At 46.6% G+C, this 26640-nt stretch overlaps 1 protein-coding gene across 1 annotated transcript in view; it reads left to right on the forward strand.

Moving 5' to 3' along the window:
- Positions 1 to 7002, forward strand: part of LOC149361765 (uncharacterized) — a 28540-nt gene extending 21538 nt beyond the window's left edge. Inside the window, exons 3-4 of the mRNA XM_089569583.1 lie at positions 462 to 616; positions 6674 to 7002. Of these exons, the coding sequence (XP_089425709.1) occupies positions 462 to 616; positions 6674 to 6810 (292 nt within the window). The 3' untranslated portion in view covers positions 6811 to 7002. The remainder of the gene's footprint in view (positions 1 to 461; positions 617 to 6673) is intronic.
- Positions 7003 to 26640: the final 19638 nt, after the last annotated feature.

The following is a 26640-nucleotide window of genomic DNA, read 5'->3' on the forward strand; positions in this document are numbered from 1 at the left end:
CCTCAACTTAAAAAAAAAACATATAGAAACATTCCCCTGTGCTCATTGGTATCGATGGCTGTTGGCTTATTTCATATGTATGTCGCAACGAGCATTTCTTTTCCCATCTCCTGGCTGTTCTATCACGTGATGTTATTTAACCTGCTGGGTTGCGGCGCAGCACAGATAGGTTTTTTGCAGTTTGCATTCATCGAAATGCGGCCTGCGCAGTCAGGGCGCTCTCCGTGTACCCTGAGCGCCGCGACCGACCGCCACGACCACTGCGCTACCGCAGCGGGGATATCAATGCATTATAAGTCGCCCACTAGTAGCACAACCAGAGAAACCAAACAGGAACAGTGTTCGCAAAGAGGGGGCTTTGGGGAACTTCGGTGTTCGCTTTTAACTTGGATTTTGTGTCGACAGGCGCTTCCTCAGGTAAACTGTTATAATGCCTGCTTTCAATTCGTGCTTCCTTTCAGAGAAAACGAGCTCACCGAAATCCCGAGGGGCTTGACGAGTCAGCAGTTTCCTGCTTTGAGAAGCATTCGCTTGGAGACCAACCGGATTGCAACTTGGGATACAGATACTCTGCAAGCCATTCGCAGCCACCCAAATAACCCAGAACTAGTTGTCGGTAAGTTTCTTGCTTAGGCTGCTGGCAAGATCGGTAACTATTGTGAACACTGTTACCCTTTCTGGGGCTCGTTGAACCAGTATAATTCTTGCCAGATAAATGGATAAGAAAGTAAGCACATTCTGTTGCACCAAGACGTAATAGCAGAGAACTCGTGTAAGGAACATGAAAGGAATCTTCTTTTCCCCGTGTCAGCTTCGAAAAGTAGAATTTATGCCTCAAATTCAAGTTCATTTCCATTTATTCGCGACGAATTTTGTTCTTCATAGAATTATTTTCAAAGAACAAAGAGATTTTCCGCGCTTTCGAAGAACTCGGTGATGTCGTGTTGAACGAGACACTATCAAGGGCAACGCATTCTGTTAGAGAGACATTTATTATCACAGCTAATACCTGGTCTTAACGGAACATTGGGCTTAGTCTGGCTGCGTGGCGTTGATTAGCCTGGCAGGCTTCATTTTATCGTCCGCTTCAGGAATGAACGGCAAGCGGCTCACCCTCGATGAAAGGCGCAAGGTTTCGAACCTGGACAGCAACACAAGCGTTGCTCTTGCGAGGACAGAAATTTTCTTTCACTGCTATACCAATGCCTCCTCGATTTCAATGCCAGCAACATCATCTGCTTCCTTAATGTGAAGCCCTCGACTACCACCTTAACCGACGCCTTCGTTTCTTATCCACATGCGAAGCAAGAGAGAATGAACAAGCAACCACCAGCGATGTACCGCGGAAATTGATAGTTAACAAAATATGCGTTAACAAAATATAGTTAAAATATAGTTAACAAAATATGCGACACCTCTCCACGAGGTGTCGCTATATAAGAAGCGCCAGTTGAAAGAGCAAAAATCGGTTGGATGAGTGGTGACTTAAAAAGCAATGTACTGGCAAACCGCGCGAGCATTCGCTGGTACTCTATTTTATCCATGGAACGCCATTACGAAACTATACCGTTTGCATGCCGATCATACTTGCAGTCTGATCTCTTTTGCTTAGCCTGTTCGGTTGCTACTGTTGCGAGACCAAAGCCTTCCAAATGCAGGGCAATGTGAAAACGTGAGGTGGTCTCCGGATGTTTAGAAACGAGGTAACACGAAAGACCAGCGCGAAGCAATATGCAAGCATTTATGGTGCGGAAAAACAAGCTCTTCTAGGTGAGGTTCGCCGAGATTTGAAAAGCTACAGCTTGTTGTACCAGTATGCGACTAGTGTAAGTGTCCCAATTCTATCGTTGCGCACAAAGGTCTAGAGAAAAGGCAAGTTAGTATCTGAGCGATTTTCCATCTTTCCGACTGAACTACAGCCTTTCCTTAAGTTCAGCATCGTATTCATATTTTCAGTGCAGAAGAACGCCCGAGAGATATCTCTAATATCTTGGAAGTAACAACAAGAGGTTAAGCAAAAAGAAATTGAACAGCCGTGGTGTGTTCTTCACGGCTCGCACTCATGGATGTGGAAACTTGACACAAACTATTGGTTTCTGCAACTGTCAGGATTTATTGGACAATTTCGAAATTAAAATACGCTGAATTATATCAGCCATTTTTAATGCCAATGGGCGCATCCTCAAAAATCTTAGCTCCTGGATTAGCCCTCGGGCAGCTAACCCACGAATAAAATTATTTCCAGGAAGTTTAGAACCCAAAAATACTTGAGAAATGTGGCGCCGTAACAAATGTTTTGTTGAAAAGAGTCTTTACAAAGCGACCAATATCCCTTCCAGGTTCTGTTTATTGTTTTCGTTAGAAACAAATATTGTTCCGCGTAAGTAGTACAATCAAGCATTAAGACAGCGAATTCGTTATTTTTCAATTGAACATACTAATGATCATTTTTATAAGCATGTACAATATTTCTTAGAAACCAGGAAAATAACTAGAAACTGTACAAAATACTAATGTTTAAGAAACAAATAATTCTGCTTAACGTAAATCATTTTCTTCTTCGAGCATGCAAATATTATTACCAATGTAAAAAAATGACAATATTTGTAGTGGAAAATTTGTCTGCTCAAAAAAATCGCAGAGGACATTCTATTATATTAGTATTCCCGTTCTGCTGTTTTGAAAAATAAGGAGCTTCTTTCAAAATTAACCGATTCAAAAAACCTAAAATAAATGAAATAATGCTCTAATGACAACCGAGTCCGTGCATTGTTCGCTTGCAAAAACTAGCAAAACAAACCGTCCACGCCACCAGTGCAAAACTTGCGCTCTAAGCCTGTTTCAAAGCAAAAATGATCTAGGTCTTTCTGATGTACTACTATCGCGATGAAAAGAAACGCCAACAAAGCGGCGCCGAAGGGCTCCGTCGTTCGAATTTGTGCTTATCGCGCTTTTACCCCTGTGGTTAGAAAAAGAGGTTAGAGTCGTCCTGGAATGTATCATGGACGATTCTAGCGTATTTTTGATATCGCCGAAAAAAAAGCGTGATGAAAATAAAAGCAAACGGAGAAGCGCCTAGGCATTGCTTTGTTCGCATTTCTTTTCATCGCCCCTGTAAGTATCGAAATGGGCCAAATTTACTCATCAAACTATTCAATTCAATTCAAGTTTATTTGCATCTATACATGTACAGATGACGGGAGTGCAGACAAAAAGCCAAATGGATTTGGCTTGACGGGGTCTGTACCCCCTACAGAAATTTCACTATGCACAATAAAGAGAACGCAAAGATACAATAATGGATAAACGAAAAAAAAGTATTAGTGAACATTCTATAACATTCTATGCTATAACAGAAGTACATACGGCCAAAAAAAAATCAATGATAGAATGCTGAAAGGATTTAAAAAGCAGAAAGCATAAAATTATACAAATAAAATAGCTTTGAAATTCACAAACATAAATAATAAGTTACTAACAAGCAAAGAAAATTGGTTAGACATTCATGGCGTCAGTGTATACTACAGCAAAGCAAACAAAACAAAAAAACGAATCCACAATGAGCTCATAAAAGGAGAGCTACGTTGTTATTAAGTTTCTAATGAGTTTAACAAAGATGGCAGTGTGTGGCGCAACATTTGTTGACCGTAGTTAGTGCGCGTTTTAGGAACGTACCATGTTTCTCTGTGACGTGTGTTGTAAATGTTAGAACTCATTGTCAATAGAGATAAATGCTCGAAGAATTTGGTGTTCTGTTTTTTCGCAGTAATGAAACGCTTGAGTAAAATACTACGATATATGGAGGTGACCGGCTGTAAGTTAAGGGCACTGAAAAGAGGCTGCGTATGAGCGTCATATGAGGAATTAGCGATAGCGCGCACTGCTTTCTTCTGCAAAAGATAAAGATTTTTAAATAAAGCATGCAAGCTTCAGCGTCATATCTTTATTTCAGGCGGAGTTTCATTTCCTGCTTTCCCAGCACTACTTTCTAGTGCAAGTTATATTCTCATCGAGAGCGAAAGACGTGAAGATATTGTTGAAAGACCTTAAACTAGATTACGACGAAAACGAAGTCATAATTAACCGCGTTGGCAAAGACGCGTGTCTTTGATACATTCAACTTCAAATTGCTAATTTGAAGACGACGGAAGACGTTGGACGTTGCCATATCCTAAATAGTTATTTCCTTCGAAACACCGGACGCACATAGTAATCGACAGTACTAGCTGTTGTCCTGTCGTTTTTGTCCTTTCTCCCCGCTGCACCGCTAATAACCATAATTTAGAATCCCTCACTGAACTAGAGCACATTGTACTTTCTAGAGTTTGTAGCTAGTTCACTTGAGCTATACCGAAATGCGGGCGCAATAAAAAAATAGAAACTTAAAAGAAAAGTGAAGCTCCACCATAAGGGTATGACGCGATAGTGTTAACGATTGCGGAGTTGGTCATTCTCGTCTTGAGATTAAGAGATCCCCAGAAGTTCCCATACAACTCCTGACGTCGCGATGCAGCAGTTAAGCGACGCGCCACTGCGCTGAGATGGCAGGTGGTGCCAAAGGTAGAGGTCGTGAGACCGAGGCAATGCTGTTCTTCACGAGCAACGTCTTGAGACGAATCATTAAATTAACTGCCGCCTACCCCTGCCAGAAGCGTGCTCACAATCTAGGGAGCAATGTCATTTGGACCACCATTGTCACCTTACGTTGGTCGCCAAACAGGTAGCTTTTGCGACCACTTTTCGCTCACAACGCCCGAAATAACGACGACAACGACGCATTTTCTGCATAATGAGGCCTTAAACGCTATCGCGTTTCTTTTTTTAAACAAGCCTCTTTGGTTTGGTTTGTGGCGTTTAATGTGCTAAATATACTGATGATATAACGGACGCCGTAGTGGGGTGCTCCGTTTAAAATCCACCATCTGTGGTTCTTTCACCCGCCGCGGTTGCTCACTTTTTAAGGCGGTCCTCTACTGAGCCGGAGTAGCCGCGTTCGAAACCGACCATGACGCCCGAGTTTCGATGCAGGCGAAACGCAAAAGGCGCACGTATGCAGTGCGATGTCAATGCGCGTTAAAGATCCCCAGCTGGTCGAAATTATTCTGCAGACCTCCACTACGGCACCTCTTTCTTCCTTTCTTCTTTCACTCCCTCCTTTTTCTCTTCCCATATGGTGCGGTTCGGGCTTCCAACAAGATATTGAGACATTTACTGCGTCATTTGCCTTCCTCAAAAGCAATTTTCGATTTTCTCTAACGTGTAGTGGGATCGCACAGTACACGGACTTCTAACATTTCGCCGCTGCCGAATGCGACTGTCTCGGCAGGAATCGAAACCCCCATGTTTTGGGTCAGCAACTGAGTACTCATAACCATCTCGGCCATCTCAACATAGCCATCTCGGCGGCAAAACTAGGATTTGATATCAGCTCATGAGACAGAAGTATGCTTTTCACTTTTAGATGACTTGTGCTGGTGAAGCTAGCACAGCAGCGCTCCTGATATAATCGTTGTTAAGCAATGTTTTTCATTAACAGACTTTTAATTACAACTGTACACCTTTAGTTTAGGGAACAAAACTGGTAAAACTACTCACTCACAGCGAAATGAGATATATTTAAACTTCGCTCCCTGATTTCGAGTTCGACTAGATTACCTGCATAATTTTTGCTGTACTTACTGACTGGTTTAGAGTTGCTTCAAAATGCACGTAAAGCATGGCTTGTGTAGAATTATAGTACAAACACAGAGAAACATTACTCATTTTTATAAATTCTGAGCTGTGAAGGTGGATTTGGCTCATTGTAAAAAATAAAAGAAATACCCTGAAATATTACTTGCTGAGTTCACTAGTCGCCCTAAAAAAATTGTTGTGGTTTAGCTCTGGTTAAACCTGGAGTCACGCGAAAGCAAGCGCTCTCCCCTACACTCTTCCCCCACTCGACGCGGCGCATGCGCACAGTTGCTGCAGCTCGGTTTCGCCGGCGCACTGCTCCGCCGGCAGCAGCAGCTGCTCCGCATCACGTGACCAACCGGCTCAAGGCCACTGCGCCGCCACGGAGCTCAAGGGGTGCCACGCTGAAGGCTCGCAGAGCTGGCGTAGTGTAGCTCTCGCTACAAAACAAACCAATTTGCAACGAACCAAAATTTCAACTAACCACATGTGAGATATTCTAGGACCGGGTACTAGCTTACTGGCTACATTGCTTTGGCCCTCAGAGGCGGTAGGTGAATTTGTGTTTTCTGTGTGCAGTGAGAGAAGTCAGAACTCCGTACAGAGAGTGTAATGTAAAATAGTGAACTACGGAGCTTATCTTTTGGCGTCAGCAGTCAGTGAAATGCACGTCATAGTTCCGTTCAAGCTTTTTTTGCGGCGGTTACCAACATCTATCTTTAATTCATGAATACGATGAATTTGAACGAATAAGAGCCTGCCTTTGAAGCAGCGTCCCTAGTAGTGTAAAACGACTTGCACATATCCCTTAGTGAGAAAATTACGCATCTCTCTTCTCACAAATTAAAATATCACATGTGTTACGATCACGTGTAAGTTCTTCCTCTCTCCAACACAGGGCTACAATGAAGGCACTAGATATCGGGACAAGACAACACGTTCTTGTCACGTTGTAAGTAATTTCATATCGACCACGAGTTTAAAAGCTTTTATTTCGCAGGTTCTATCCCGTGCGACTGCGCCATTCGTCCACTGCTGGATTTTCCCAAAGGCCGCATCTCCGGGACGTGCTCTTCACCAGATAATTTGCGCCGTCGCAGAATCGACGATCTTGGACTCGAAGACCTGCAATGCTAAAATTAGAAAAAAAAAAAAAGGGAAAACAGTGAATCGAATTAATTTTTTTGATCATGAATGTTAGTTAACTTGTGCATAACAATTTTATGATCTGCAGAAAGACATTACTACATTAAAATTCTATTGTGAACTGATAAAACCCACAAACAAGGAAAATAAGCTTTAAATGAAGGAATGGAAAAGAAAATAAACTTTTTTGAAGAACTGCAGCGAGAGAGCCGATATGATTCCTTTTCCTGTATCGTTAAATATCTGCCAGAAATTAGCTGTGGTTTAACTGCTGTTGAACCTGTTTCTAGAGCGAAAGCTGTGGTGCATCGGGCAACTAGACGCAGCTTGGCGTCTTTAACGCTGAGCGCCTTTCGGATAACTTCGCTATTTGCTTAAATAAACATCTGTATTTCACACGCTCATAACTAAATTATTCATGAACCCCGCAGTACTTCAACCGAGCATGCGTTTCTAAGACATCTTTGCATTCACTAGTCGCGCGCCATCTGCTGGACCGTCGTCGCACATCGCGTGTTGAGGTTTCAGTGGAAGCCGCATGATGGCGCGGCGACTACACGCCATGCACGAAGGAAATTCACCGGAAACATAATTGGCTACTCGCTTAATTTGGATATCTGTAATTTACATTCTCATATTTAAATTATTCATGCATGTCTGAGTACATATCTCGAAGGAACGTTCCCTAGACATCTCTGTATTCACTAGACGCGCCTTTATTCACTTTCAGTAGTCGAGCAGTCGCTTGAGAATGAGCAGTCCATGTGCGCTCACAGCTGCAATCCTGTTTTTCTGGCAGCCTACCCTTGCTCGCCGCATAAGAAATGTTTAACCAGGAAGTACGTGTGATAGCAATTGAACTGGGATCTGTTAAGTCAATTTACAAGAAGCATCAGGAGCGGGCACTTAAGAAAAACTTGAGCAACTTGTAGGAATTACAATGTGAAGCATCTGGCTTATACAGGGTGTTTCACGTAGCTTGGGCTAAGGATTTAAAAAAGCGGTAAACTGCAGCCGGCTGAAACCAACGATACATAGTTGGCCATAATGTGGTGCTCCTCAGATTATTTTTTTTATTGCGCTTAAGTAGTTCACGGCCGCCGCTCTTAGCAGCGGCTTGACAGTGCGTCAGCACCACGGTGGAAGAAACAGACTCTTCCACCGTATATTCTTCCACCGTGGTCAGCACTTTCCGCAGCGGCGCGGCGGCCGTTCACGGTCAGCGGGCACGCTCCGTTTGCTCGAAGCGCCGTTGAGAGCGCTGCAATTTGGTAGCGCATAGAGTTCCTGTATATGCTCCCGCAGGGAGCAGAGTTGCGCGAAGGTCCGCCATCATGTTCCAAGCTGTGCGGGAAAGCCACTTCTCGTACGTACAGGGGCTGCGTAGCTCGCTGTGTAGGGCGCTTGGGCTTCTTTTTTTTTTTTCTCCTTTAAATAGATTGACTTGATGGCAAGTTTCTAAACGTAACGCTGAAAACTAATCTGTGATTTGCCGAGGGTGTGCATACAGCACGAAAAAAAAATCGCCAAAGGTTAACAGCAAATCGTAACCATGACACACTGACGAAAAAAGACTGGAAACGGCCTGCGAGTTTTTTTTTTCTTTCTGGAACCAGTAATTTCACAAGAACAAGCAGTTCCGTTCCAGATGAGGCAGCTTCTGTCCCATCCTGTCTTCCTGCGTGCACGTCTTAAGAACAAACAAAGTATAGCGATGAATTACTTTTTTTTCACAACTAGCACCGCAGCGCGTTCTGTACGAGTTATGCGCGGAAAATACGAAAACGCATCTCTCTAGAACCACATTAAAATAATTGCGCAACTTGTTGTAGGCAAGCAGACTAAAGCAACACCAATGCATTGGACGAGGCGAGTCTGACATAACGAAAAAATTAACACTCAATTGCTTGCCCAACACATTTCGCAAAATGTACCCCGTTGCTAAATGCAGTGATAGGGCGGATCTTTAAAGGACCTTGAAAGTACTCTTACACGTAGATATTATTTAACTTTCCTCATTTTTTTTATCGAAAATCACTATCGTTTCACCTTAGTTATTAAATTACAATAGTTGTTGATTACTGTGGTAGGTTTTCCTGCCTGCTTCATCCTTATTGCTCGGAAAAACTAATTTAATGTTCCTCTTTGCATTTTTGTACTCCTTCTTCGTAGATTCGGCTTAGGTCGCAGTATCAAAACATTTCGCGACTCCTGGATTTTTTTTAAACCCGAGGTTATAGGCTGATTTGCTGTCTTCTAGCTGAAATTATTCGCGGCATCAATATTTGCGACACTTGTTTACATGCGATTTTTGCCTATCTTATCCTCACATCTCTCACTTAATCCTTGTCAGATGGTTCTTAAGGGCATTTTTACTAAGAACAACACTTTATAGCATAGGCAGACAAATGGTTTAGAGGGGTTTAACTGCCCAAAGCGACTCAGGCTATGACAGGGAACAGTACATGGCCTCTAGAATTTCGGCTCCATCGAAATTCGACCGCCGCGGCCGGGATCGAACCCGCGTCATTCGGGTAAATAAAGTTTTCTCTCTCTCTCTCTCTCATTCGGGTCAGCAGCCGAGAGCTATAACCACTAAGCCACCGCAGCGACTGCATAGGCAAATTAAATGTTTATGCAGGTGAGACTGGCATCGAAATGTAGCAAAACTTTGCATGGAATTTGCTTCTTGAACATTCATTGTCCCTTATATTTCACCTCGAACCATCACTACAGGAGGCTCGAAGCAGCAGCAGAGTAAGCAGAGCCTGCCCTAGTGAAGGGCCAAAAAGTTACAGATGCAGACTGTAAATTCTGTACAATTTTAATGCAGTGATATGCTACAAATACTGCTTCGAGGGACAGGTATAGGCTCAAACTAGTATCCGTAAAAGGACACTAAGTGAAAGATATAGACAAACAAGATTTTCGTTGCCAGTTCCTTATTTGATAATGTGTGTAAGCTAGAAAAAAAAAGTAGTGATTTGTTCAAGGTAAACAAATGTCGACACATGAAAAATGTTTTTACCAATGCAATTCTGATTTCGCTTTCGAAACAGGCAAATGTTGGTTGTGATGGCACTGGTAGATCTTGGAACATGTTAGAAATTTTTATGTATTTATCAATGCTGTAAGCCTTCCACAGCCGCAAACAGGAGAGGTTCATTCTCAAGAGCCACTTGAGGCGCCGACGCACTTCGGCCGCCGACCTTCCACATGGCACTCCAACGCTTTGCCGTTTCCCGTGCGGTTGCTCAGTTTGGCGCACTGCACCCAGTCGTAGCTGACGACTGCGTCCGTCACTGCCACTGCAGAACACCAAACCTGACGCCGCAGGTGTGCACGGAAAACAAATGAATGTAGCCGACAGCGCGGGCTCACATGACGCGTCGAGCAGACAAGGGTTCGCTCGGCGCTGCACCTGTGAAGTCAGCTTCTCCGCGGAGTGTTGAACGAACGACGTCACGAAAATCATGTGATCGCCTCTCGGCGAATGGCGTTCGGAGCGGCGAGGGAAAACAGACGCGCAACTCTGCTACCTTTGGTAGCATAGCATATACAGTAACTCTAGTAGCGCATAAAGTCACTGGAACTCTGAAAGTACCGCAGCTGTTTTCTCTTCGCCGCCGCGCCGCCTATTGGCCAGTTGCGATCACGTGATCAGGCGCCTCCATAGATGGTCCACTCGCTCTAGGAGCCGACGGGGCGCAGTGCTTCCGATGGGGTTGGACTGCGTGTTTTACGAAGTAGCACGTTCAGTATCGCATCTGTGTGCGTGTGTGTCTGTCTGTGTGCGTGTGCGCGCGCGTGTCTGTGCCTCTATCTGAGCGTATGTCTGCGTGCGTGTGCGTGTCTCTGTGCGCGCGCCTGTATCTGTGTGCGCGCAGTGTGCTGCGCGCGCGTTTGTCTGTGTGCGTGCGTGCGTCTGTGTATGCGTGTCTCTGTCAGTGCGTGTGTCTGCGTGCGCATCATTGCACCGCGTGTGTCTGTGTGCGTGCGTGTGTCTGTGTATGCGTGTCTCTGTCAGTGCGTGTGTCTGCGTGCGAATCTGTGCACCGCGTGTGTCTGTGTGCGTGCGTGTGTCTGTGTATGCGTATCTCTGTCAGTGCGTGTGTCTGCGTGCCTATCTGTGCACCGCGTGTGTCTGTGTGCGTGCGTGTGTCTGCGTGCGTATGTGCACCGCGCGTGTCTGTGTGCGTGCGTGTGTCTGTCTATGCGTATCTCTGTCAGTGCGTGTGTCTGCGTGCGTATCTGTGCACCGCGTGTGTCTGTGCGTGCGTGTGTCTGTGTATGCGTGTCTGTCAGTGCGTGTGTGCGCCGCGCGTGTCTGTGTGCATGCGTGTGTCTGTGTATGCGCGTCTCTGTCAGTCCGTGTGTCTGCGTGCGTATCTGTGCACCGCGTGCGTCTGTGTGCGTGCGTGTGTCTGTGTATGCATGTGTGCGCGCGTGTCTTGGTGCACCGCGTGTGTCTGTGTGCGTGCGTGTGTCTGTGCATGCGTGTCTCTGTCAGTGCGTGTGTCTGCGTGCGTATCTGTGTGCGCGCGTGTCTTTGTGCACCGCGTGTGCGTGTCTCTGTGCGTCGTGTGTCTGTGTGAGCGTGACAGCTATAAATGTCTTCGGAGACGTTGCTTTACGAGATTTCGGAGAGCTCGTCGACTTTAGGGTCGCCCAACTGCCTCCCACAAGCCTCCGACCGGCTACTGACCACACGGAGGGAAGAACAGGCGGCGGGAAACAGTAAGCGTAAAGGGAACGTTTTATACGCAGCAGACTTCCAGGTGAACCGATTTACTAAACGTTTTGTTATATACCGCTGGTAAGTACGCAGCCTGCCGGCTTTGAAGTTTTCCCGAAAACATGCATTTGCGAGCCTCTCGCGGAAGCGATAGGACAAGCCTGCTTCTTGCGTTGTTAGCTCACACCCATGGGCTCAAGAATACGAGAGGCTGCGCAGCTGTCGTGCAACGCTTTCAAGGTTTTCGAAACTCTCACCTCATCTAAGCTCTCAATCATGAATACTTTCATTAATTTTTGCGCAAAACCGATGAACAAGGCCGCCGCAAGGGAGACTTTCTTCGCCTAGCAGACGACGCGCTCGCCGCGCTGGACCACCTCTGGCAACAACACCCCAATGTTGCCTGCGCGCCGCCCGCTGGTTGCGGTACTTTCAGAGTTCCAGTGACTTTAGTAGCGCACGACCGTAATCACGTGGTATGTTTTCATATTTCGCGGGCTTTCTTTAGGTGCCGGAAAAAAGGACCCCCTAGGAGATACGATGCTACAATAAACTGGGTCGGTTGTTTATAAACTTGCTCTACAACCTAACGTAACGGTTTTGGCACTAAAATGAATATCTGAACATATGCATAATTCATCTTAGTTAATTAACTAATTAAGCGCAATAAACAGATATTCTGAGGAGCGCCACATGATGGCGAACAATGTACCGTTGGTTTCAGCGGGCTGCAGGTTCCTGCTTTTTTAAAATCTTTGGTTCAAGTTACGTGAATCGCCCTGCAGAAGGATGAAATTGCTAGTAACAAAAGTGAGTTACAGAGGCATGATGGGAAACGATACAGGTGTGCACTAATCAGATCTCGTAACAAGTGTGCTTTGCATTGCGAACGCCCGACACGACAAGCTTTGCTTGGTGAGCGTCGTCATGTGATTGTAAAGCAGATTCCGGAAATGATGTCCAATGGAACTGTAGTGACAAGTACTAGGAAAGTAATTTACATATTTGTGGATTACTACATGGCGTTGTTTAGTGCTGGTCCTGCTACACGAAATTTGGGTGGTATCGCACTTTTCACATTTCTGGCGACGCCTTTATCGGAAAACGACTGTTGCGTTATTAGTGGCTCTTTCACACATCAGGCGGTAGAACTAGCAAGTGATCACTTGCCTCTCTCAAAAACACCTGGTGCTGAGGGACTTCGAGTCAATTTTATAACGCATTTAAATCCATTCTAACTCCTATCCTGCTGCAGGTCTTCACAATGGCTTTTGATGTAGAGGCTCTTCCACAGTCATTTACAAAGAGGCACACAGTCTCAGTTCCCAAAAGTACTGATTGAGAAAAATTGCGTTCAGTGGAGAGCTATAGGCCGATCATATTGGCAAATGTGGATTACAAAATTTTTGCTAAAACTTTGTCGTCACCTACAATTCGCTATGTCGGTTCTGATTGGCCCTCTCCAAACATGTAGTTTGAGAGGCCGCTCTATTTAAAGTAATGTGCACAATGCGCGTACAATTCTTGAGGCTTCCTCCTGCTCTCGTGATCAGCTTGCTTTCCTTCAGATCGATCATGCAAAGGCGTTTGGCCGTGTTCGCCAATCATTCCTGTTTTCCCTTCTAGAACGAACAAATGTTGGGTCTGCTGTACTTAAAGGGGCGCAACTTTGCTACAGCATTCATTCGACTCGAAGAATTGTCAATGGTTATTTGTCAAACCCTGTGCTAATGCGCTCCTTTGTGAGACAAGGCTGCCCAATGTCCGCGCTGCTTTGTGCCCTTTATCTGGAGCCGCTTCGTTTGAGGGTTCTATGTAAAGTAATATACACCACTTCTCTGTTTTGGGTAATGAAATGAAAGTGCTTGCATATGCTGATGATCTTGCATTTTTATGCACTGAAAAGCGCGGCATTTACAGAGCTGCGTCGACAAGATATCAATTTGGCATAGCCTCTGGGGCTGGGATAAATTGCTCCAAAGGTTCTGGCCTGTGGTTCGATTCATGGGGCTCTAACACCGCTCCGTTATGCTAGAATAGAATGGTCATGTGTGCTGCCTAGATATCTTGGCGGTACACTTCATGCATTTAAATTAAGTGCACATTACAGGAAGCAGCAGTTTAAAGTCGCCAACCGTTATGTTCAGTGTTTTGTTCCGAATCGAGTGTTTGTGGAGCGCCCGAGCGCGAGCTCTGCGTCGGGGTTCGTGGTAGGTAGGGTGCATGTTTTTGGGGAGAGGTTTGATAAGTAGTTCGCGGTGAATATGGCGGGGGACCTGGAACTGTGTGGGATCCGTGCCTGGTAGGCGTATACCGAGGGTGTGTAGGATGTGTCTCCGGGTGGTGGTTCTCGCAAGACGTATATATTGTGTCTGTCGGTGGGCCTCGATAAGCTCCACTATCGTATTGTGTAGGCCTAGTTGAAGGAGTTTTTCGGTTGAGGTATTTAGGGGTAGGTGTAGTGCTGTCTTAAATGCGGTTCGAATCATGGCATCCAGGGTGGAGATTTCCCCGGCCTGGAGTTTCAGGTAAGGGAGCGTGAAGATAAAGCGGCTGAGGACTAAGGCATGAATGAGACGACATCGGTCATGCTCTTTCATGCCCCGGTGGTGTGCAGAAACGTGGCGGATTAGGTGGGATATCGACACAGTTGTCTGCTTGAGTTTCCGTATGGTGAGTGTGTTTTTGCCGTTGTTCTGGATGTGGAGGCCAAGTACCCGGATGTCGAGGCAACCAACTAACCTAGTCCATCAATATTGGGGAAAATTTTTGAATATCGGAATATAATTAGGTACTGTCATGGATATATTGCAGGAATGATCCATTCTTCTGATGCGCAGGAAAATCTTTCTTTTGAAGTTTTTCCATCGGTCACATCGAACAGTTAAGACTTCCGCAGAAATCCAATGGCGAACAATTTTATGAACAGCAAAAACGCTAATTTCATAAAATGCAAGCTTGCTACTGTGAGATATATAGATTTAAATTGTGAAATTTTACAAGATATGAAAAAATTGCGTTTATAAATTTTTTCCTGTTTAAATATGATATTCTCCAGAATTATTGGTATGAAAACACCACGTGGAAGACAAGATTTAATCATATACCGCATAACGTTTGCATTGTGCATAGTACGTAAATTCATGCCGCTGCAGTGTGATTGTCTGTGTGCAGCACGCTAGTTCATGCTCCCGACGGCTACACAGCGCTTCTGCATGGTAACCTAGCCTAAAATTTTGAAACAATTCTCCACAGCGCCGCATTTGGACTGCTAAGCCAAATTTCAGCTCTCAAACTTTCAAACCACGACGTTCGTAACCCTTTCGTTCCCAATTAATCTGGCTTGAGGAAGAATTTCGGTGGTTAGCAGCTACATCATGGCCGCTAAGTTGCTGTAAGGCCGCGCCTCGCTTACGACCTCGTTCGCTTTATTTAAATTAGGCTACCTAGTTAGAGGTCGCTTTACCGCTCTGTACTTTGCAGAACTTTGTCGGAGCTCCCTTGCCGCATGGCCCCTCGCAGGCGCACTCAAAAGAGCGATGCATTCCGAAGTAAATACACGTTTATACCATACTGGAGACGTATACCTGTTTACCGGGCGCCTCCAGCGCACGCACGCTGGCATCGGTGGGGCAAGGATGGGCCACTGCGCGTGCCCAGCCCGCGTCCGGTAAACCGTTATAAGCCTCCGTTAGTACGTCTGTGGTACGCTAAAACATTTATTAAGGGGACAACCTTTAATGGCTCATTCTCCCATCCGTCCGTCTGGCATTACATTGTGCTCCTGGGGTGACTCATCGACGTGCCCAGCTGCCAAAAGGAGACGTTATCTTCGTCGACAGGTGGAGGTCCTGCCGCGCCGACAGCTCCACTTGTCGATGAAGATGACGACTGCCAATGTTATGGCTGCACAACTTGGGAGCCATCCTCCTCCACTAGCTGCCGCAGACCGACTGACTAAAGCCCCTTGATAATATTGTCACGGCTAGACAGTCGCGACGGCCAGGACACGTTTTACTGTGCAGCGTCAGGCAGCAGCGGACTCCCGAGGGGACCACACAGAAGAGACGACGAAGAAGAAAAACACTGCCCGCCACCATGGCTAAGGCTAGCCAGAATAGCGGGGAAGGCAGTTCGGCCGGGAGACGGCGCCACGAGAGTGCCCACGAATGTGGCATTGCTCCCCCCTCTGGAAAGCGCCGCCCTCGGCGCGGCAGGTCGTGTGGACCGACGGCGGCTCCCCCGGGCACGGGATTTTGGCACACGAACACTGGCTGTTCATGGGGTGCCCATGCAGAGGGGCAGTAGTCCTGGTGCATGGAGCAGTTATCGTCGACGGGCGCGGAATCCACTGTTTCGGCCGTCTTGATCTCTTGTGCGAGGAGGGAGAGACAGCTCTCAGTAGTCTGGACATTTGCTACTTCCAGTGCAGCAGCACGCGGTCGTTGAGCGTTCCCGAAACCGAGGCGTGGGTACTCTGTCCGACGGAGTATTCAAGCGGCAGCGTGTTGTGGTTGGACAGCAGGGCGAGTGTGGGATTCCATAAGGCGGTTCTGGCCGACCACCATCTCGACGGGCGCGCACGCTGAACACCTTAGTCTTCGGCGCCCGCAGGTAGACTAGTGAGCTGTTATCGGGCGAGGTACGGCTTCATTCGTGCGACATGCACAACTTCGGACGTTGGTCGTCGAGAGGAACGAACAGTTTCTTGAGGGAGAACTTCACAGTTTACCTCGCCGAGTTGGCGTATTACTTTATAGGGGCCAAAGTGCCGCCGAAGCAGCTTTTCAGAGCGCCCTTGTTGGCGGGTTGGGCTCCACACCCAAACGTTTTCTCCAGGCTGGTAAGTGACATCCCTGTGGCGATGGTTGTAACGGTGAGCGTCTCTTGCTTGTTGATGCCGGATATGTTGCCGAGCAAGTTGGCGGGCGGCCTCAGCTTCGTGAACAAAGCGGTCGGCCCCCACGACAGCGGAGTTTACACTACCAGGAAGAAGCATTGCGTCGAGCATAGTCGTGGCTTCGCGACCATGGAGTAAGCGAAACGGTGTGAAGTGAGTCGTCTCTTGCAGGGCAGTGTTATATGCGAAAGTAACGTAAGGGAGTACAGCATCTCAGTTGCGGTGGTCGTCGTCGACATACATGGAAATCATGTCGGCGATCGTCTTATTTAGGCGCTCAGTGAGTCCATTAGTTTGCGGATGATAAGTCGTTGTTCGTCGGTGGCTGGTGCCGCTGAGTCGCATAACTTCCTCTGTCAGCACCGAGGTAAAGGCCGTCCCTCTGTCAGTTATAACGACCGTGGGTGCGCCATGACGAAGCACGATGTTGTGCATGAAGACGGCGGCAATTTCCGCAGCTGTTCCACGGGGAAGAGCTTTCGTCTCACAGTATCGACTGAGGTAGTCGGTGGCGACCACAATGTACCGGTTACCCAGCGATGACTCCGGAAAGGGGCCGAGTAAATCCATGCCGACTTGGTAGAAAGGAACGTGTGGTGGATCAATAGGCTGCAGTTGTCCGGCTGGCTTAGTCGGTGGTGTCCTGCGACGTTGGCACTCGCGGCAGGTTCTGACGTAACGCTGTACAACTGCAGCAACCCTGGGCCAGTAGTACTTTTGGCGTATCCGCGCCAAAGTGCGGGAAAAACCCAGGTGACCAGAAGATGGGTCATCATGGCACGCCTGCAGGACTTCGTCGCGCAAGGCCGCAGGTACGACGAGCAGATAGACAGCTTGCGTCGGGTGGTAATTTTTCTTATACAGGACGCCATCGCGCAAACAGAACGACGACAGTCTACGAGAGAAGATTCGCGGTGAAGACTCAGCGCTTCCTTCAAGATACTCAATGAGAGGCCGTAGTTCACTGTCGTCTCTTTGGTGTGCGAGTGAGGGCGGACGTGGAGACGGCGCCGAGAAAAACTAAATCGGTGTCGGGATAAGCTCGGTTGTCCTCAACAGGAGCACGAGACAGACAGTCGGCATCACTGTGCTTCCTGCCGGACTTATAAACGATGGTGACGTCGAACTCTTGAAGGCGAAGGCTCCAGCGTGCAAGCCGCCCCGAGGGATCTTTGAGGTTCGCCAGCCAGCACAGCGAATGGTGATCACTGACGACTCTAAAAGGGCGGCCGTATAAGTACGGTCGAAATTTGGTCACTGCCCACACAATTGCCAGGCATTCTTTTTCAGTGGTGGAATAGTTGGCCTCCGAGCGTGACAAAGTGCGGCTTGCGTATGCGATTACGCGTTCGAGACCATCCTGCCACTGCACAAGGACCGCACCGAGGCCGATGTTGCTGGCGTCTGTGTGCAGTTCAGTGTTGGCTGACTCGTCGAAGTGACCAATATAAAGTAACGACACTCTGCTCCGCGCGACACTTTCCTCCTCGTTTCTCCTCTTGCGCCGGCTCCCGACGCTGCACACGGCACGCTTTTTCATCCAGGCGCCCGTAGGCCATCCGCAGCATTGAATGCTGGCGCTTGTTTTCTGGCTTGCTGGGGGCATCATTAAGTAAGCAAGGGACTTTAGGCGGCGTCGAGCACTGCTCCGTCGTCAGTCGATGTGCGGCAGCTAATGGAAGAGGATGGCTCTGAAGCAGTGCAGCCGTAACAAACATAGGCAGTCATTGGCAGTCGAAGTAGCGCGAAAAAGGCTGTCGCCTAGCGCGCTTTAGGCTGCCAAAGTGCCGCCATAAATTTTATCACGCGAAAGTCTCAAGGAAAGCACAGATCGAGAAATCAGAAAGCATCTATACGTCTCGCCCATACCGAAGAAGATGCACCCCGTACACAACGAGGGGAGGAGGAAAAGCAGAGCTAAGCACCTCGCTAACAAATCGGACAAACTCCCGCCGGGATCGGTAGCCTACACCAATGCAGCGATCGGGAAAGAAGGCGACGTAACCTCAGTCGCCCTATTAGGCACCGGGATCGCCATAGGAATGGAAAGAAACCGAGATCTACCACCGGTAGAGGCGGAGGAGATTGCAATAGCCATATCCATTGCACCAACAGGCATGAAACACGTCGTCAGGGAGAGCAAAGCGGCGGTTAGGAATTTTTTCAAGGGTAGAGTCAGCAATCGTTCTGCCGAAATTCTGAACGAGTCGTCTCTCGCCGAAAGCGTGGCTATAATCTGGACCCCAGCACACGCCGGTCACGCCGGCAACGAGGCTGCCCACATGCTCGCCCGCTCCTCATTACCTCGGGGTGCTGCGGATGCCTCCACAACATCATCTAAAAGCAAAGAAAGTATTGGTACGTTTAGGGATGTAACCGAAAATCTGAATAAAGACCGGAGGATATATCCGTCACCGGATAGATCCCTGAGTTAAAAGGAGTCGTACAACTGGAAAAGCCTCCAAGCTCAAAATTTCTTCTCGCCCCTGTGGAGGAGTTGGACGGGTGCCAGAGGGCGGAAGAGGGACGGTGCAGAAAGCGAAATTTAACAATTTTGCGGCCACGTGGCAACATTAGATCACATAATTTGGAGATGCATTCGTGCCCCAGGGCGCAACGCGACTAAAACTAGCGATGAATGGGAGACCACGCTGAGAAGCTCCGACGAGAAAACTCAGCGCTTCGCCGTCCGCCTGGCGGCCGAGGCTGAAGACCTCTTCTCCCAGACGGGATCGGATGTCCTCCGGCCGCGGTGCGACTAACTGCCTCTCCGGACGCCTGTGTGCGGACCCGAAGGGGACTGCCGCGCCATATTCGGCGGAAATAAATGTTCTTCCTCCTCCTCCTCCTCAACGGCGCCATATGACAACGGTGCGCTTCTTTCACAATAATTCCATGTCCATCGCTAGTACTGTAATCGGATACAACCCAAGGACTAAGTGGCTTTTCCCTGTCAAAAGGCCCCCTTCCATCCAATGGCCTCAGCCGATTCTTATAAGCTGCCAGCTTGACAGTGTAAGGCGTGGCAAATCAAAGCGTGTGCTCCATTCCCTCTATGGTCGGAGCTAAACCCCTCCATGCATTGTCAAGTCGCTCCCTGCATTTTGACGCTAGCAGGATCATATGAGAACCGGCAGACGCCGTTGGCCGGAAGGGTGCTCTCGGACGGGGAGAAAGTCGCTTTGCTGTCGAGTTGTATCCATCTATAAGGTCGGAGCGCGGGTGACACGTAACGAAAGGCCGCTGTTGACATTTGCCTTTGCCCGAAAGCACCGTCCTAACCACAGAAAACAGAGAAAAAACAAAGTGTGCAAGACGGCCCCCTTTCTCCTGTGGCATTCCCGCCACGTCTCCCCGGTCCGACGCGCCGCGACCCCACCGTTTCAGGTCGGCTTCTCCCACCGCGCCGCAGCCGTCGCCGCTGAAGTACCTAATTAACCAACGTGTTTTGTTCTCGTCTGTCTGACGTCTGAAAATACGCTGACAACCCTCGTGGAGTCAGGGAAAGAAAATATACGCCATCAATATCCAGTACCTGAGGTTTATGGTTGAGGTTTATGGGGAAGCAGCGACTGCATGTCGAAGGCATACACAGCGGGGAGCATAATAAAGGGAAAGTACACGCTGGGAGTACAGTACTAGGCATGGTGAGTGGTTTCAAATAATTTTTGTAGTTTTTTTAGTGCAACCCTAGTTTTGAGGCAGTGCCCAGCCCTCAGAAGTTGCAAAAGAATTTCATTTGTTTTATCGAAGCCTAGGCCACATCTAAGGAAATGACTGTCCTAATTTTTTTTGCTTCCGAAGGCTTTAAAACTAAAAAAAAAAACCTCGGACAGCAGTCTAGGTAGAAGCTATGTGCTTAGCGCCTAATGTTTAACGCCCCTAGACATTAATTGTATGTTTAATCGAACAGAAACCATCTGTAGAGTTCTGCAATGTATGGCTCTGTGTGAGAATATCTCGCGTAAGTTAAAGTTAATGAAATTGTCCTCGTTTGTTTCTGCAACTTCCACTTTGCACTTTTACATTTTTGGAAACATACTCAAACTCATAATCTGCATAATCGCCTCCCGCTTCATCACCTTGGAATCACCACGGTTGGAGAGGTCTGAGCCTGTCCAAAGAGCGTTAACGAGCCATTAAAAATTTATTGTTGCCTAGGTACGTGTTACTCCGTCAGGTGCACACATCATCTGTTCAGGACTCCTGTAACAAGAGAACTGTCTCTTTAAGAAACGTATAACTTTTTCAAGGTTAGTTTCATCACACACAAAACACATTAAGGTTCATTCTACCCAAATCAAGGCATCGTTGCAGTTGGCCTTTAAGCAAACATTTAAGATAGAGTTAAGAGCGAAAGTTGATTAGTGCCAGGAATAATATTTAAACTAGAAATATCGGTGCAGGTACATACCGTAAGTTAGAGTTTTCTAAGGAAGTTTTTCTGGTGGTCAGCTTCATAGTGCTCCAAATGAACCCTTCCCAGGCTCATATGCGGCAGTCTAAGTTAGGCGCTTACATATGCTCTTTTCATATCGTAACTCTGAGCTCCTTGGCCATTCACGACAGCTGCACGAGAATAATCGCAGCGCTAATGCTTTCAAAAATTATCTTCATTCTGGTAGAATATAGGAGCGAGATAAGAGGCCCTTTTGCGTTTTTGACTAGCTTTGAGGTGTGTTTCCTTTATTTACGTTGAAGTTCGAATGCTGTAACGCTCATTACAGATGTATTTTTCCCTTTCTTACACTGGGTAAAGCATTGCTGCGTTGTTAATTTTTGCTGCCTCTTAGCTACTATTCAAAAGTTCGCCTCAAGAATAGATTTTAGAGGGCTATAGGTTTTCTTAATGGTCAACTGCAACAAAAGTTTTACTTTGCGTAATATTCCTCGCAAGGTGCTTCCTATGGGCACAGTCCGATAGCTTCCTGCTAATGTAGCCACTCCATAAAGCTAGGGGAAGCATTCTGCACTGCCAGAGGCATTGCCCTACTCGTTGAAGCTTGGCCAGGGTGTCTAAGAACGCACAGCTAAAAAAAGAAATTCAATAAAGACGGGGAGACACGTGCTGAGCGGTACATCTGTAGAAGCAATTGAAAACCACATACTCAAATGTGATGGTACCCATGCGGATGCCAATGCAGGTCCAGTCACACTTCTCAAGGCCTTAGAGTCTAAAGCTAACAATGGCCTCGTAAGTAAATCTGTTGTGGAATTTAGCAAAAAAGCAATTGAATGATTGGTGGTTCAAAACTAGAGAAGTGACATAAGGTTAGAAGTGTAGGAAACAGTATTGAAAAAAAGGGCAACTATTAATACGAATTTATAACACAGTTCAACAAAAATAAAAAAGCAGAACACGGTGGCAAATGCCACCACCCTGTTTAAAGGGGACGCTTCTATTTTCCAACCATCCATCTAGGAGTGGCTGCACCGAGGCTCTATGGTTCGCATGCACGCTGGCTGTGAAGGCCCACCTCATTAGCAGTGATTAGCACCTCATTAGCAGAGGAAGGATTGGAAAACACGCAGACAAAATGCTCAGAAATAAAGAAGATACAGACTTTAAATCCCCAGTCGTATGGACTTCAGGACGCTCTACGGATGTTGGAAACGAGGGCGCGATCACGCCGCTACCCGCGCGCTATTACCCCGGGTCCCCCAATATTCGCAAGAACACAAGTGTTCGGAACCACTATTAAGCTACATGGATTTGCTCCATCATTGAAGATTAACGAGGAAAGTATACGCGTAATCGCACAAAAATCTAAACACGGAACAAGGGGCTGTTTTAAGGAAAATTCAGTATATGGAATTATAAGGAATATAAATCCTGTCAAATTCAGATATATGTTTCGAAATTTCTACGATCCGCATTTCACCTTCTGCGGTGCAGTGGCTGACTTATACCAAATGGTATGGGCGTGCCAGAAAAACTCAGCCATACAAAAAATCAAAACGTTAGAGATCACTGCGGCGACTCACATTGAGAAAATGCGAAAGCATTGATGCCTCCTCGGCACTCGTCGCCTCACTTTCCTTCACTTTAGACTGCTTGCCTCTCTTTCTGCCTCTTTTTCTCTCTTTTGACTGTTTGCCTCTCTTTTTCACTTGTTCCAATATTCACGTCTACCGCAATTTTGACGCCCTCGCACTATATGCGCTTCGAGTGCTATTTTTTGACGGATGAATGATCTTTTAGCCTTTAAATAATTAATTACTCCAAATGAACCAATTTTGTAGTAAAATTACATCTTATTATCGTCTTTCTGGTGGTGCGTTTTTTCTCGCAATTTTGATGTCCAGTACTGTTTTCACGTCCTCCCACTCTGTCGACGTCCGATACTATTTTGACATCTAAGTGACATTTTTGGCCCTAATTAACTAATTACTCCACATAGACCAAATTTTGACGTGCATCATTCTCACATCATCCTCTGTCACACACCATTATTCTTTTTCGCTTAACTCTCACACGAACGAAGAAATCGCTGCCGACGCCTATTGCGGACACAAAATTGTCGACATAGCCAAGTAATGCTGTCGCGTTAATAACCCGACAACTGAGGACTGGGAGGTTCACATTTGGAAGACCAGCTTTCGCTAGTGAACCTGGCTTGAGCGGTGGCAATGGGGGCCCACCCAACCATTTTATGCGTTAAAGGTTTTTCTCTCTCACTGCTTACAACTTCGGCGTCTTCAACACTTGCACTTGGCAGGCGCATGCAATGCAGGCCGCTACGGCGTAACAGGTTTTTAAGGCCAGAGAGAAAGAGTTGGAAGAAGCCGCTCCTGGACGCACAGAGTCCAGGATTCAGCCTGAGGACATCATCATCATCATCATTCATGGACATAAACTTTATGGGTGAGGCAAATGTGGAAATTGTGAGGTACTGTTATGAAAATTTTTAAGGCAATCGTCCATTCTTCTGTTCCGTAGCAAAATCTTTGTTTTGAAGTTTGTCCATCGCTCACATTGAGTAGTTGAAACAGCTACGAAAACCCACAGAGGGTGGCTTTTGGCGATAACGAAAACGTTAAAATAAGAAAATGCAAGCCTGCCAAGGGGCGATTTGAGGATATATTGATTGCTATAGTGTAATATTTCGATGTATGAAACAATCTCGTTTATAAACAGCTTGCCGTTCATATATGCACTTGTCGAGAATTTCTTAGTATGGCGACACACTATTCGCCGCTGTCGTCTTACTCTCCTCGCTACGCGTTCCCCCTCGCGCTGTCCCAGTTACAGCATCGCCACCTTCACTGAACCCAGAAACGAGGCCATAAGACATACGGAATTTCCCTGTTGAAGTGCGCATAGCCACTTTTGCGCTTTCTGCATCACGGTCTTTTTCTTTACAAAAACACCAGGAAGCATTATTAATGAGACCTAATCGCTTTAGTTTTCGTTTTAGGTGCAAGAGCTTACGCGTAATCCAGGGATTATTTTTGCGTGAAGACAACGTGCCAGGGCTACACTAAGGCTGTTGAGGTGCTTTCCAATTTCATACGCAGTTGACGGTAAAGTGCGTAGGCGCGTCCCCATAGTTAAACGTATTATGGGAGCACTATAATTTTCCCGCAGCGGGCCCTTGCACACGTTGCACTTTCGGCAACAGCGGTATATCCAGCTTACGTGTGCTTGAGCATTGGTCTGAATTATTAGGGCTTAATGAAAGCCGAAAATCAGAAATACTACCTGCAGAAGCAATATCAGGAGCGCTTTAATAGCTTTAACTGAGCGTTTATTACTTGCTGGAATCTAAGAGTTCATCTGTTACACATGAGGTAAACGCTGCTTCTATTACGGAACGTTTTCATTGAAATTCAGGCATAATGCATGGTGCCATACACGCGGTTTGCGCTGCGCTTCAAAATGCTTTCATCTGTGGCGACTCGTTTTGGACCATGAGCAACACTTGTCATGCCGCCATCCAAGCTGTCTGTTACGTAGGAGCAAACATCATTTAATAATAAAATAGAGGAAAGAGTGAGAGTAGGTGAGAGAATTTCATGGCATAAATATTTGAATCCAGGAACACGAAGGCATATCTCCTTTATTGAAAGGCAAACCTCAACACATTTCATGTGCTGAGGAAAACTGGATTTGCTTGGCTAGAGAACGTTCACAATGCCGAATTTTCACATGAAGCGACTTACAGAAGGGTAAGTTTTCTAGAAAGAAGATATTGTAATAGCAACTCTTTAACAGCCACATGAAGTGAACAAACGATGAAGTCAATGCTCACACACTGACTACAACGACATTGCCATGAAAAAAATCATCATCATCATCACTGCCATGTGTTGAATATTTGCAAGAAACTAGGCGCACGGTAATGCAGGTCTTCCGGAAATATTCCCACTGCTCTTTTCAACAGCCTCGCAGAGCTCGGCTGGACTCACTAAGCATAGGTTCATTAAAGCACAAATCACCTTGCAATATAATTTCAAAAAACTTCACATTCATTTTATTAGGGTAATGAAATGCAAATTCAGAAAAATAGTAACAGTGATTTTGAAACTGCCACCTGACTTCGTGTCTATTACATGTACCAATCGCGCCCCCAATGATGCTTATAGCGTCATGACATGTATGAAAAAATATTCTGCGGCTTATTTCGATCATTAGAAAGTTGTTTTTCTTTGCATATCACATGAAGGCCGCGTTTAATGATGAGCCACATTACGAGCGGTCTCAAATCGTCCGTACTTAGTGCACCGCACACTTGCACTCAGCAGTGGCCACTGCCTTTGTATTACGAGTTATAGGCGGCCTGGCATCTGATGGCTGAATGAAAATTAGAGCTCCCTAAATTTTCACAAGTGATTAAATCTCGCTTTTTTTTTTTGAGGTAGCACTGAAAAAATAAGAATTCCATTGCAGGGCACATTGGATGGGGGACCTACATCAGATGACAGGGCTGGAGTAACATTACAATGCCCGCGTTTAACTGCATGCGACGCCAATGTGCCGTTTACAATGGCGAATGGCAGCCTGCAGTTGGACGAACGCAAGACGCTCCGCTGAGAAGTTTGTGCTGCAGGTGAAGATTAATAGACCCCAGGTGAGTATCGACGGTCTGTTGGCAGCTCGTTCGAGGAACTGCAGATTCGGCCTGGCGATTTGTGCAGTAAGAATTTCTTCGGATCGCGCATCAATTTGTGCCCATCGTTTTGAGTATTTTCTGGCATGTACTTGAATTTACTTTTAGGTGCTGTCATTGTTCTTTTCACGCTTTAAAATCACAAGGCAAGGAGGAATGCACAAAACAGAAGCTAATTTTGGCAGATGTGCGTCGCGTATGACCTCGCCCACGGGCGGCACTGACACGGATGTTCCTATATCCTTCGGGCCTTTAAGGGAACGATAAATGAAATTAAATATCTGTATTTTGACATTCAGTTTGCGCATGCAGTTTGCCTCCATTGCTGCGGGATCTCTTTGCGGTATGGTTTTCATGCAAGAGCGTAAAACATTGATTACAGCACTTAGACTTTTATGCAGACCAATACCTCCAATTTTATACGTGTGGTACTAAATCCTGATAGGTGACTTGCTTAATCAGCAGGATCTGGACGCCACCTAAGAGCCGCCATCAAACAACGCTTGAAGGTGAGGCGGACGTGAGAGGATTCCGTGTAGAGGTTATCGCACCCTTACCGAACGAAGTGTAGGCAGCAAAAGGCGCTCCTTTTTTGTACATCCGCAATGAGGTGGCCTCTAAAAACAAAGTTCTGGCGCCTGATCTTTGAACGCTATACGGCGTAAGCCACCCGCAGCTTCCATCCTAAGTTGACGTATGCGGCGGGTTTAAATTATTTGAGCGACTACTTTGCGCGATGCGCAGGAAAAGCATGCAAAAGCGACTACTTTGAGCGGGGCGCAGAAAAAGAATGCAAAAGAACAAGAGAACAATGTATTTTATTTCAACTATTTTCAACAAGCTTCTCGTGGCTACAACGTTTCAACACTTCGTCTTTTTGCAATTGGCCTGTGAGGTCAGTCAATAAATTACCTTTTCCGCCTCCTCAATGGATCGATGGGAACAGCCTTGTAAATGTCCCTTTCCTTTTTGCCAGCTACAATGCCGCTATGCACTGGACTCCTTTTCTCGCTCAGTGCTTATTGCAACTTAATTGGTGAGATACATAACATTTCATTTCAACACTGCAAGACATT

The sequence above is a fragment of the Amblyomma mixtum genome, chromosome 2, assembly GCF_055824585.1.
Source record: "Amblyomma mixtum isolate Tamu chromosome 2, ASM5582458v1, whole genome shotgun sequence".
NCBI lineage: Eukaryota > Metazoa > Arthropoda > Arachnida > Ixodida > Ixodidae > Amblyomma > Amblyomma mixtum.